The 14,388-nt window shown below is 42.5% G+C and overlaps 1 protein-coding gene across 2 annotated transcripts in view; it reads right to left on the bottom strand.

Annotated features, from left to right (window-relative positions):
• Positions 1-14,388, bottom strand: part of bchs (WD repeat and FYVE domain containing 3 bchs) — a 227,185-nt gene that overhangs the window by 139,143 nt on the left and 73,654 nt on the right. For both annotated transcript variants that reach the window (XM_037413472.2, XM_037413474.2), the window contains exons 20-26: positions 12,502-12,872; positions 11,572-11,793; positions 7,205-7,377; positions 5,444-5,672; positions 3,611-3,747; positions 3,427-3,538; positions 2,717-2,907 (exon numbers count right to left, since the gene is read on the bottom strand). In XM_037413472.2, coding sequence (XP_037269369.2) covers positions 2,717-2,907; positions 3,427-3,538; positions 3,611-3,747; positions 5,444-5,672; positions 7,205-7,377; positions 11,572-11,793; positions 12,502-12,872 — 1,435 coding nt within the window. The remainder of the gene's footprint in view (positions 1-2,716; positions 2,908-3,426; positions 3,539-3,610; positions 3,748-5,443; positions 5,673-7,204; positions 7,378-11,571; positions 11,794-12,501; positions 12,873-14,388) is intronic.

Raw genomic sequence — 14,388 nt, 5'->3', positions numbered from 1 at the left:
CGCTAGTACACTCTAGTTGCGTGGGTGCCGGTGCCAAAGGCTTATTCGCCGCCGAGACAACCGACAACCCCGTGTTTGTCACAAAAATTTTCCAGCAACCGCATTGTAACCGCCCACCTCCCTTACTCAACGACCCCGCACAGCTGGCCGGGGTCTTTTTTTCTTTTTCTTTCGTCCTTTCCTCGGCCCTTTGTTAGTCCACATCACGTCCCAACATCCCTTGTAACAATCTCGTCGCTCACTCCCCAGCGGCGCGCCTAGCGCGCCTCCTTTCAGACGCGCACTCGCTACCATGTTTGTCACAAAGATTTTTTGGCAAGTGCATTATAAACAGTCTTTCATTATGGGGGACTGCACAATAAGCGGTATGCGTATATATGGTGTTCTAACCAGTTGTGTACTATAACCAGTTACGTTATAAAGGATTTACACTCTATTATACTCCTCCATGAACCTGTGAGACACGTGGAATCTTGTTGATACATTTTGGAACTGGAAAACAAAATGTAATAGTATACAAAAATTGTATTAACCCACCAAAAAGATTAAAAAAGAAGGGAAGAAAACATTCATACCCCGTTAGCAATTCATTTAATTGGGCTTCTTTGAAGTAGCTGGTCAATTTCCTCTGCCCCTTTTCTTCGCGGCAATAAAGATAACCTAGCAGTTATTTTTTCCCCGCAAAACCGACGCTGCAGTGGCCGCAACAGCTCAGCAACTTGCAGATCTTGGCTTGTTGGAACGTGGTTTAGGCTAGCATGCTGAAGAATAAATGTAGGACTTCTAGATATATCGGTCAAGGCCCACTTTTGTTGTCGTATTATCCAACCTTGGAAAAAAAATGTGATCATATTAAATGCATAAAAGTGCATTATTTTCAAGAAAATTTTCCTGGGCATAAAAAAAATGTATTAGGGCGAAGAACGTCTTATGCAGAATCGTATCAATGAGATTCCACTGTATACAGATGTAAAAATACAGAAAGCTTTGGTGAGTTAGTCGGAATTCATTATGGAAAGGTTCTCATGGTGTCATTCATTGGCAGATTCGGAGCACCTCCAGTAATACTTTTTCAGCTCGATACGGAACAAGTCTACTCCACTGGCTGATCTGGAGCAGCTCTGTCGTGAGATCAACTTCACAGAGCAGCTTTACTGCTCCGCAAAAATTGGCGAATTCAACCGGAAGTCGCAAGCGCCCCACGTTTTGAAACGGTGTCAATTTTCGACGCGCCACTGGACACTGCTTGCGTTGGTTGCGTCTTGTGCCGAAGCTCGCCTTTTGCTAGCATAGCGTCGTTGTGCGCAGCGTGGCCACTCAACCAAAAAGATAGACGCGTGTATAACGTTCCATTGTTACCCTGCTATTTGTTCCAGAGGGAGCGCGCGCATTCCATTGGTAGATTCCCTCCTGTTGCCCTCCGCTAGAAAAGAATGCTCTAGAGCACAGTTTGTCGGACACTCTGAATCTGCCAATCAATGAAACCATTAGTTCCCACAGAACCTACAAGGCCATATGGAATTGTGAGTCAGGGCTCATTAGTCTTTTTGTCCGTTGTGTACGCACTGAAAAACTTTCCATAATAAAGGATATATGAATGATAAAATCCTGAGTGACTTCTTGTCATCAATTTGGAACAGCTGATATGGCGAAGGAAGCAACCTTATTTGTATTCATGAATAAAAACAGAAGTACCAAGGACGTCTTCTCTTCAAAGCTTGAATACACAGATAGGAATTGAGAAGTGCAGCAAAGCATAGCTGTGTGGCCATGTCGAGGACACTCTTTAGTGTAGGGCTGCTTATCCAGTTATGAAGAAATAAGTTTTCTTGTCTTTTGCTTTTTTTTTTCGGTATTCAACAAACAAACATTTATGTTTGTTTGTAGGTGCACTACAGTATTCAAATACTTGTTTTGGCAACTACTTTTGCGCACCGATTCGTTACCCGCTTCAACTGGCCAGTGGCTGTATTCAGTCGGTTTCATCATGATGCTTGACCCCATGAATATCTGTTAAATTCTCAAGTACAACGAATACATATAAAAGAACATGTTGCCACGTAATGGGCTATGTTTTCAAGTTATTAATGAAAGAAAAGTAGGAGCCACATAAATTTTTTACCTGACCCAGCATCCCCTTGGGCGTGTCCTTTGTGTAAAGGATGTACACTGGCGTAAAATTTTTTTGTTCTCTTCTGATCGTGAAATGTCTTGCAAAACAACTACTTAACATGTGCTAAATTATCATCCCCCAGGAACATTCATGAACTAAACAATATGTCTAAGATTTTCATATTTAATTCAGTATTTACCCCAAGATTATAATTTATAAAATTGTATGCCTGACACCATCTAGTCATTACCTGTACAAGAATTTTTCAAAGAGTTACATTATTCTCTATGCTACACATTACCTTCGTATATGTTATTTTAATGCAACAATTATCCTTTTTTTATTACAACTTTATACAGATTATTTTCTTGCATGTTTGTTTGCCTTGGCACTGCTTGCTTGCACTATGTACTTTACTCCTGTAATAGCCCTACCAAGGGTTACTGTATGCAAAAATAAATACCTCCTGCCTCTCAATGTTGTGGACATGCAAGCATGCTTAGATAAACAAGCAAGTAAAGAAAGAGAAAAGAAGATAAAAAAATGAGATAGATAGCCTCCTTCAAATGAATGATGAGCGACCCAAAAGAGGTGCACGATCACCTGATAGCCTCTGACACGGTCCATCTCCTGTTGTGCTGCTCTATTGCTTCGCACAACGCACACCAGGGCTTTGACAGTGGCGTAAAGCCCTTCGACATCTTGGGCCATCGCCACCAGCCCCAGCAGGACAGACACACCGCCAATGTTTTCAATGGTCAGAGCCACAGGTCGAGGGATGAAGGTTCGTGCTCCTAAAAGGTAAGCACACATTTCTGCACTTGCGCTACTTAGAAGCAGGGACACCAAGCTAGATCATTTGCCTGCATTAGCACAATCACTGCAGCAAGATTAGTCTTTCAACGTTAATGAAATAAAGAGCTTCAACTACAGGAAGCCCTACCTCCTACATGTTAGGTTGTGTAAGATGACTGGTAACATGAATAAAAATACTACTAATAAGTATAAACTTTCACGACCACCCGCAGAAACCATCTATGTTATGAAATGAAATCCCCGCATTGACATGAGGGTCAAGAAGAGAAACAGAGCAACATCAAACTGCCTAACTATAAAGAAAGTAATATATAAAAAGCAGCTTGTTTACAAGATGTGTGCAACAGAACTGTCAGGTATGTGTGAAGATGCGATAATAAACAGCACTGTAATTCAGTAACACCAAAGCTGTTGCTGTAGCTGCAATCCTGCAATGCTGGTGCACACGAATGCAGAGAAACATTCATGACGACTGTGAATATAGCAGCAAAACTTACCCAAGTACCCAATGAGAACGCCACCCAAACAGCGTGCCGGTCCGCTCAAGTGGGCTGCTGAATTGTGCAAAATGCGGATTGGTGTCGCATTTTCGTGTGATGACATGCCCAGCTATGAAAAACAGAGAAATCAACACAAGTTGTTCAAAATCACTAGCAGTTATTTTCATGCAACTATGCTCACCATCTTAGCAATTGACTTGCAGTCAGTCTTACTGTACACTCTTCTTATCTTGGCCAAAGTCATGACAGACACTGCAGTTGCATTTAAACCAAACACAACCTTCTCTTCACTAAGAAAAGGAGGAAGAGGCTCTGTGCCTGCAATGATAGAAGAGAAAGAAAGCAGAAAAAAAAAATCAAATTACGCTGTCAGACCATCACAGCATAACACATTGGACTCTCATTAAATGGAAGTCTGTTAAACGAAACTGCTGCTTAAGTGGAACAACTGCCTCTGATATGATTAGTTTCATGCTTGAATGTAGTCACCCTGTTCACCTCTCCATAAACAGAACTGCTGTTAAGTGGAACACACTTTCCCGGTCTCTTTAGGTTCCATTTAATGAGACTGTACAGTACTAGTACTATTCAATCTATATTCAACGAATTTATTTTAAGCTTGGCAAGAAGTAATTTTAGTTTGCCCTTAGCACACACCCTACTTGATTCCCACTTTCTTAAGATGTTTTCTCTTACACATAGCTCACAGGTAGCAGCAAATTTGGAACAGCAGGAACTGACAACAATAATTTAAATGAATTTAAATCACAATGAACTTTTCGGAAATATCACTGCTACTAAAAGAGCCTGCTTCAGGAGCCTGATTGCATTAAATTGTTAGACGCAATAACCCTTCAGCATATGGCATCTTGTACTGCAACAAGACAATGAAACATAATATTTCAACAGAGTTACTGTTTAGACTCTGTAAATACATAAGCAGCAACTGGGTATATGATGATGTATATAGAGAAGTATCAATAATTTTTTTTCTGCACACTTCTTTCTACCTTGTGTTGTTCAGTCTTTCAAAACTTAAGCATCGGGACAAAACTTATTTTTTTTTTATAAAACTTGATACTACATTTGTGAAATTTTAGGATGATCCTAGTCACTTTTGCTGAGAATAAGTCGGGTAACGCATGTGCCGTGGCTTGGATGAATTGTTACTGATGGGACTACATAACTGGCACCGCACACAACAAAAACACTCATCCTTGCCAGCCAGACCACACTCCTGGCCACCTACTGGTGGCTAAATTATCGCGGCATCGAAACAAATCCTACACTACAATGCAACCTTTACCAGTTAGGAAGAGAGCCCAGTATGGCAGAGATAGCCAATGGAGGGCTTCCACTTGTAGAAAACTAGGAATGTGTCAATAGTAAGTTTTAGGTTCAAAGTGAATTCAAAGCAAATAATGCTTTGGTTGAATAAATTCAAATGAAACAATTCAAATAGTATATGTCACATATTATAAACAAAAATGAACATATTTGTTATGAACCAACTAACCAGCACAATATTTTTAAATTAGAACAAAGCATGCGTGAACGTAATTTTTTTGTTTGTTTGTTTGAAGTGAAGTGGAAGCAACTTTGAATAGAAGCAGGATATGAATTTCAGTAGTATGAAAGTGATAACTGGCAACACATGTTTTAAAATTTTCTATACAGTGAGCACATAAGCCCACATAACAAGCTCTTAACATGAAAAATGATTAATCGATGTGAGGGTGGTATGTTCATTTAACTTTGAAATGAAGCTTCGCGGAAAATTGAATTTTACCTGCAAAAGTGTTTTAATGGCATAGCACTTCTACGCCGCAGTGAAACCACCTTCGCAAAAAAAGGTTATAAGCGGTTTAATTATACGCCTATTTGTTCATTTCGAATACTCTGAAATTTTGAATAATTTATATTCATGTTGAAGCGACTTTAAATGGGGCAATATTTGTTCAAATATTTGCAGTGATCAGATATTCACACATGCTTACTGAACACTACCACTCACCAATCATAACAGGGGCTTGCAAGCTGCCCACGTAACTGGGTCCCAAAAGGTAGATCTGGTGAATAAGTTGGGGTGAAAGCACCTCCTCCACCATGTGGCATGGGCCCTGCTTCCAGATGAGACGCGATGGGTGACGGAACTGTGGGGGAGTGCCAATGAAGCCGTACACTGAAGAGGCCACTGTCAGATTTGCAGCACCACCACCAGGGTTTTGTGAGATGTACGGTATCTGTCAACAAGAATGTAGTTCAAAACACTGGCAATTAGCATGAGCTGAAACTTGCTAAAATTTTTAAAAATGGAAATACAGTATAACCTAATTATAACAAAGTGGGATATGATAAACTAATGAATATAACGAAGCGATTGTAATTCTCCTTGAAATTCCCATAGACGCCTCCTCCCTATGACGTAGTGTAGCACTAGTGCTATACTACATCATTGGCGGCCATCCCGTGTATTTAAAACCTCGTTTTAACGAAGCGAAAATTTCCCCACAATGAATATAATGAACCATTCCTATTCCACAATGAGCATTTACTGATCATTTTGCTATACATCAATTCTCAATATCTTATAGTGCACGACAGTTTACGTCTCATCACAGCCGCGGTAATTCAAAACTTGCGCCTTGCGCTTCCCGGGAGCCGCTTGCGAACACGCGTGTGGGAGGGAGACTCCCCGCTTCCCTTCTTCTCTGGAATTAATGGACTCGCCCGCGCAACAACTCGCGCGAGCGTGCGTGTCAGCCGGCCTCCCCTCTCCTGTAGAACTTGGGTGACCCACCCACGCATCTGACCTTCTCCCCTTTAGCTCCGCGCTGGGACCTCGCGCGCCGCCGGGGCGGCGAAGATTGTGACTTTCTTCTTTGTCGTTCGCTGTGAAAGAGCAACACTACCTCTATCAGTTTCTGCCGCTAGACACGAGATGGACAACGGCAGCGGCAAACGTAAGCTCAGAAATATAACAATCGAGCAAAAGTCGACAATGTTGAAAGCCCTTGAGTCAGGCATCAAGAAAAAAAAGGTGGCCAAAGATTTCAGTGATGTGTGGGTGCCGCGGGCGACCAGCCCAGACATTGTGGGACGCTCTCTTTGACTGCCTGACTGCAACACTTTCTGCATGCACAAAGGTGCCGATGCTGATACAGTGCTACCTGAAGAGTTGTCAGATGCGGAAATTGTGCCTGCGGTCACGGGCGTGCGTAACGACAGTGACGAATGTGTCAACACCCTGGAGCCTAATGTTGGCGAACTTGACGTACTTACGTTTGTGCAAGCGCTAGATGCGACAGACCTGCACACTTTTGTTTTGCTGTATGTCATGAGAATATACTTAGGAATCCTCTTGAACTTTTTTTTCTTCACATTTTCACTTCAAACTAGTAGAAATATTCCAGGAGTATTTGATTTGCACTCACACTTCAATATTCAAACTCGCTTTGCACCCAAAATTTTGCGATTCGCACAGCTCTACTTTTGGTTCTTCATTCGACCTGAGAGTGGTGGCTGCTACAATAGTTTCATTCTAATTGAAAATTCAATGTAAAATGTGAGTTATGTAAGCAAAATAAACCAAATGATGGTGGCCTGAAGAGATTGAGACTGAAAAGTGGTCTAGTAGAAGCGATTGGTAAGCACTAGACTCCTTGGCTGAGTAAACACTGGAGACACTTTTTAGGTGACATGACTACACAAGACTGCACAGGACATAATGTGTGCTACAGCAGTCACATGCTAGAGTGCTGTACAATGTTCCCACCTTCTGGGTGGACATATGCTGGCCATCGATGTAAATGGAGACGGAGCTGTTCTTGAGCACAGCTCTATTGAGCACGATGACCACGTGGTGCCACTGGCCTTCTTGCAGCAGTTCGGGGCTCCAGAACCGGATGCAACCTTCCTCCTTTACTTCAGGCTCCCAGTCAGCACCAGCTGCAAGAGCACAGAAATGCATTCTGAATGCAATACACATAAGCCTGGATGGTAATATAAGGTGCAAGTGACTACAGCATGGCCAATAAGAATTTATCATAACTGTACATTTTTTTGTGGATTTCCATAAAGTATAGAAGATGGAGAACTGGTAACAGCAAGATGTCAATGCAGTACATGCCCATTGTGAGCTATCTTTTTTTTTGTCTATTGAATGTTGAGCATTCAGGCATATCTGGCATTTTTTCCAGTCATAAAAGTTTCATTTAGTGATTTTTACAGTGCACTTTTTGGAATCACTGTGAGAAACACTGACTAAACTGTTTATCCCAAAGCATTTGGAATAATGAACAGTCCTTAAGCAGTTTCATTTAATTTCAATACAACTGACCATTTCCACAATTGCGATCATCATTATAGCATTGCTTTGCATCAAGGAACAAGTTGACCAGTGAGCAATTAAATTTTTATGATGTAATAGCAATTAAAAAATAAAATTGCTGGGGTTTTACATCCCAAACCAGACTCATGAAAAAGAAAACTGCCAGAAATCCCTTTATAGCACAATGCGACAGGAAAATTCAAATGAACTTTTCAGAAGGAAAAGCTCGATAGTTGATGAAAAATTCGCTCTGGTACAGAGATATCAATGTATTTCCTGCATGGTTGCTCTAACAATTGAACTAACCAGCATGAATTAATCCACAACTCGCAGCCCATCAAGATTGGTTATAGAAAATCAGTTTTGCGGGATCCTCCGCCTTGTGGGATAAAACAGAACGGATCCAATAATTACGTTTTATGTAAATCATTCATGTTTTAAAAGCACTACCACCAAGCCACAGTACAAAATGAAAACTATGCTTTGTTAAGTGCTTCGTTAAATTAGTGAGAGTTAAGAGCATTAAAATGTATTGCCATTCCATGCATTCTAGAGTGATCCAGCCACTTTTAGCAACCTTTTGTCCTGCATAAAAAAAAGCATGCATTTTGGAAAGGCTAGTGCAACTGTTTTATATGTAGTGCAGTTAAACCTGCTTATAATGAACCTCCATATAACGAATTCCTGGATATAACGAAGTTTTTCTATTCCCCGCCGTCGCTCTACAGGAGCAAATGTATTTGCCACCTCTATGTAACAAAGTAACTGCGGGAGACAACCTTGATATAACTAATTTTCCCCACGGACAATCTTGAAATTTTCCTCCGCATTTTGGCACGAGCATGCATCTTCCGCCACTGCCCCCCCCCCCGCCGAAGCGTGAAGCAATGACGGCGGGCACACAGGCCGCGTTTGCATAACAAAGTAACTGCGGGAGACAGCCTTGATATAACTAATTTTCCCCACGGACACTCTTGAAATTTTGCTCCGCATTTCGGCATTTTGGTACGAGCATGCATCTTCCGCCACTGCCCCCCCCCCCCCCCCCGCCGCCAAAGCGTGAAGCGATGACGGCGGGCACACAGGCGGCGTCCGCGTAACAAAGTAACTGCGGAATCTTGAAATTTTGCTCTGCATTTCGGCATTTTGGTACGAGCATGCATCTTCCGCCACTGCCTCCCCCCCCCGCCGCCGAAACGTGAAGCAATGGCGGCGGGCACACAAGCCGCGTCTGCGTAACAAAGTAACTGCGGAATCTTGAAATTTTGCTCTGCATTTCGGCATTTTGGTACGAGCATGCATCTTCCGCCACTGCCCCCCCCCCCCCCCCACCGCCAAAGCGTGAAGCAATGGCGGCGGGCACACAAGCCGCGTCCGCGTGAGGCGGGCAGGCTGGCCTGCACTTTACGAGCCGGCATTGCCTCCTTTCTCGCGGCCGCGGTCGCATGCACGGGTGTGCCCCCCCCCCCACACGCACCAAAATAAAAAAAAACAACTTTTGCGCGTTGGCAGTGCCACGCTTTTAGTTAGCGTAACACATGTGGGGCCGTGCTGCATATGGAGGGCGTTTTACCCAATAGTTTCCACGGTAACCATGTCTGTGTCCGTGTCGATCGCTCTTCGTTTTCGACGCCAAACGCGCGTGCATAGTTTCGCTGCGCGCACATGGCGTGTGCCCCGACGACGTTCAGCTTTGTTTTGTTTTTTTATACTACAAAAGCAATTATGTATATGGGCAGTTTCGGCTAGATTTTCGTCGCCGCCGCCTTCATTCACCGTATATTTATAGTATATGTATACGTACCTATATATACGAAAACTCAAGAAAAAAAAGCCACCCGTGCTCGGCTCGTCACGATGTGCCGACGAGTGCTTATCTCCCACGTGTACTTTCCCCGCGAATGCGGAGGGGGGAGAAGGGGGGTTATGTTATATGATTGTGTGCGCACGTTTATCCTTCGGTGGAGAGAATCGCATGCCTTTGACTTTGACCAGAACGATTGCGTTTGCTCTTTTCACACAGTCCCTTTGCATTGAAACCACACTGATACTCGCTGAGATAGCAAGCGCGCCAGCGATCGCGACCCCCTTTAAAATTCAAATTGATTATTGCTACTCGAGCAATTCCCCCCCCCACTTTGTTTCATGCTCGTTTAACAAGGGTGGTTTACTTTCTGTTTGAGCATTTGATGGCAGTTCTAACACGCGGGTGATGTTATGCACTTTCCAAGCGATAGGAATGGGCTGACTCAGGCGATCTCTGTTTCAGCAGCGCTCGCGTGCTTTTACTCGCTGGTAAAAGTTACAATGCGCGGGGGCATGATGTCAATTTGGACTTGTTGCGAAACATGGCGGGCACAGCAGGAACCAGCCGAGAGGGTGTATATAATTGTTATTGCAATAACAACGCAGTTTTTTACTGTAAAATGAGTGTTTAGGCTTAGCTCTGCCTTCAGTCCCGCTTTTGTTTAATTTGCACGCTTATTTTTCGAATTTTCGTACCAAACCTCCGTATAACAAAAACCTCTTTATAACAAATTTTACCGGGAATTTATTAATTGTGTTATATATAGGTTTAACTGTATAAGATTTCCAACAGAATATGATACTGAATTATTCGGTATTTGATTAAGTTAGTATACTTGAGTGCTTGAAATTTACAAAATACTCGAAACAAAGAGAATATAAATTTGATAGCATGTTTCAACAGGTTTCATGAGTAAACAGTGTCACTGACAATATTCACAGCCAGGCCATTGCAAAGAAAACTTGTTTACTGTTGCTGATAAATTTTCCACACCAATTAGTCAAACCCCCCCTGTAGCTGTAAACAATGACTGGTTGAATGATGGTGACCAAGGTTACAGAAGCTAGATGTTGTTTCTCTCAGTTTCTTCAAGATATATCCAGGCATGGTGTAGGGAAAATGGCAGCCATACTTTTGCTTACTTTTGCCATACTCTTACTTTCGTTGGCAGAGTGGAGTCATTTAAAAGACTTCGTGAGAGTTCATGTGGTCACTGTGAATATACAGTCGACTTTCATTAATTCCAACTTGAAGGGACCTCAGAATTCTGTTTGAATTTTCAGAAGCTCTCAGAGAGATGACTCTGAATGAGGTGACATCACACATTATTGATTAGGCATTGATTTTATCATATTTAAATTTTTTTAGTGTTTTTAAGCCCTAACTGCACACAGAACAGAAAGCAGAGGTGTGAATTCCACAAGTTTATTGGCCATTTACTGCTGATCAGACATTTTAAAGAAATCGTGAATTTCCAGCTGCTTCATTGCTATAGGTATGTGCCTTCAGCACATACCTATACCAGTTGAGGAGCATCATGGTTTACCCTGCATGTGTGTTTGAAAGATTTGTTTACTTGCAAGGCCTTTTTCCTTGAATGCCTCAGGTGCTTATTTTTCATTTTTAGACTATTCTTAGACTATATAAGCAGACAAATTTTTAAATACCAGTGGGAAAGCACCTAATATTTCCTGGTATGAACGTGCGAGAAGTATGAATTAACCGAATGATGGAGTTTGAAAGAATTGAAAGAATAGAGGGTCAACCGAAAAATTGAATTTTGTTTGAATTAACAAAAGGTATGAATTATCAGAGTTTGAATTATCCCGAGCCTACTATAGATATAGTAGATCTACACCAAAGCGACCGTAATTTTGGCCAATAACACCTACTGAATCAACGTTTATTAGGCCTGCTGCCTTCATTCGTCCAGAGATTAATTAATTAAAGCTCACAGTATTTTCACAAGCTTAGATACGACTACAGTAAACTGAAGTGAACTCACTGAGATTGGGCAGAGGAATTTCTTGAGTTGAAACAAGGAGTGCTTTGTCTCGAGATGACAGTTGAATCACCAGGCACACGAGATGGTCGTCACGCCCATGCAAATTGCGCACCAGCGTCAGCAGCCGCACCGCATGTGGATCCACATGGGGGTCACTGAATCGCTCTACACTCAGCCATGTGGAGAATGAAAGCCCAGGCTGCGGAGGAAATACTCGATCGCCTGCAACATGCATGTCCACACACCAGTTGTGACCTAACGCATAGTGTGTCTATACTTATGTACCACAGAAAGCCTGATTTTACGTAGCTACTGATTACTATGAGTTGAAACCCACATCCACTGCATGCTTGAATCATTATAGTCAAGATAATATGGGCTATGAGAATGCTGAATGTTATTCATGTAAGAACTTCTTGAAAGTCATAAGAGGATTCACAGCTGTTATTTTTTGTTTTGTAGCAGGTGCTTATTTTTTTGGCATGGCCGCAGCCTGTACCTGGGTAATGTACTAGTGCACTGCCCGAATACACACAGATGCCTTGTACAGCTTAATTGAAGGTTGCACATCTAGGTTGTTAGAGGAAACAATTTTTTCATGGCAACTGTGGTCACAAAATTTTTGCTTTTGCTTGTACAGTATTCAGTAAGAAAAGGAGTGTTTTTGTTCGTAGAGCACAACTTTGACCTCCAGTAAAGAAAAGTTATGTTTTTTATTTTAATTTCCAAGATTTTCTTGCCAAGAATAAAAAATAAATGAGCCCACTTTCACATACTACTCAACAATTAGGCGATGATTCAGTAATAAAACTGGTTCATTTCCTTGAAGTCTTTCCTGGTTTCAATGTCTGTTGATTCATGTGCTCCAAATACTCTTCAGTCAAAGAAGCAAAGCATCAGTCTTGACAGTAAAGTGCCAGTTGTACCCACCTGTGCCTATGCCTCCGATGACACCCTCGGGTGCGCCGCCCACCATGGAGACACCCACCATGGGTGGGCCACCTGAAGCACTCTGTGGAGCCACGCTGCTCAGGTAGAGGCAGCTGAAGCCCTCAGGGGCCATCTCAAACTCAACAAAGGGAGGCGTGAGCAGTGTGCCGTGCAGTCGACAGTCCCGAGGCGTGGTCATGGAGACCAGAGTCTTGATTCGGGTCAAGGGAACTGGCCCCCCATCCTTCTGGTTGGGTGGCCGCGTCGACTGGGCTCGTGCTAGGCAGACACTGTCTCCAGTCCGTCGCTTGTACTCACTGCCCACATCATATGTGTTGCAGCATAAAGGAGAGCCAAGTCGCAGAAATGAGCTGCAAGAACACAGCGTGCTCAGACTACACACTACACTTCACTAAAATGACAAGCTACACTTGTCCTTTTCTTCTGTCGTGTTTTCTCAATAACAAAAGTTGATCGTACCAAGAGTTGGTTTTCAAGACATCAACTTCCTGAAAAGGCTTCATAAAGCAACTATAAGACACAAGCCCACTGCGAAATAACAGCTCTGACAATGTAGTTGTACAATCAGTGTACTTTTTGTTCTGAAGTAACAGAGAAAAGCTGGGGTTTCGTTAAACTTTATGGAACTCTTTTAAAAAGAGCAAACATTTTAAGGTAAGATGGTAAGTAAATATTAAAAAAGGAAGTGCAGCCAACTTCTCTTCACTAACACGGTAGAAACAGCGAAGTTGATGCCCCTTTCATCAGGCTCACCTTCACCTATATTTGTGCACTTTTCATTGGTCTGCCTTTTTGACCAAGCCTCGTCCTCACCCATCATAGCAAGGCATAGCCCTTTCTCTCCTAACAAGTCCAACTCTCGCCATGCCACAAGACCCCGTGACCAATGCTATGCCAACAGACAGGGAAGCCTCGACTAAAAGCAGCTTGGATGTTAAAAGACGAATAAGATAAATTAGCTTTACAGTGACAGGGTTCGTACAGGTTTCCAAAGAAAAAATTCAAGGATATTCAAGGACATTCCAGGACCTATTGCAAGTTTTTCAAGGACTCAAAGCAGCATGCTAAGTTGGAATTCTTCCCTCTAAAATTTTCAAAAATGACCACTTTCATTGCACTTATAATATATGGATATCACAATTATATAAAAAAAGCGTAGTCTTAATAAGTTCTCGCACCCTCTTCATGGAGAGACAGAGAACAAACATTTATTAATATAAACTTTTATTATTACTCTCTCCATAGGGAGGGCACGATGTCATGTTGGAAAGTTACGCTCTGATGGGCCTCCACGCGCATGTGTAGTCAGGCCTTAAAGGGGTCATGCCACAATATTTGTGGCTTGCGTGTGCTTTGCTGCAAGCTTTAATTATAGCTCCAATAAGTACGATACAAGCACCAAGATTCATTTATTTTCGCTATATAATTTGTCACCTTTTTGATATAGACAATTTTAAGTTACTGTTTGTGGGGACCGAGTTGTGCAGGTACATAGCAGTGTAGCTGATTTAGTCACGCGATCACAAAGCTTTGCACACCTCATGCTGAGTATTGTCAGCTCTCACACACATATGCCACACAAGTACCTGCAAAACAAACTCGCCGCTACCTGCAGCAGCCGCGAGTCTTAACTTACACTCATCCTGTGGATACATGTGTGTTCTTTTCTAGCACCATTCTGGGTTTGTTTTAGCAGCACGCTTCCAGTGTCGAGCTATGACAGCCGTTCATCAGCACTCGTCCTGTGCACTTACTTTTCGTGCGTCCTTCACGCTTGAGTGACACGTTGCACGTATGGGGTTGCTTGGCTTTCTCCGCGTGACATTCTAATTTCTTGCTATCACATTCACTGCTTCACCCTCATCA

This window comes from Rhipicephalus microplus, chromosome X (assembly GCF_043290135.1).
Source record: "Rhipicephalus microplus isolate Deutch F79 chromosome X, USDA_Rmic, whole genome shotgun sequence".
Classification (NCBI taxonomy): domain Eukaryota; kingdom Metazoa; phylum Arthropoda; class Arachnida; order Ixodida; family Ixodidae; genus Rhipicephalus; species Rhipicephalus microplus.
This window is presented reverse-complemented; position numbering and strand designations above follow the sequence as displayed.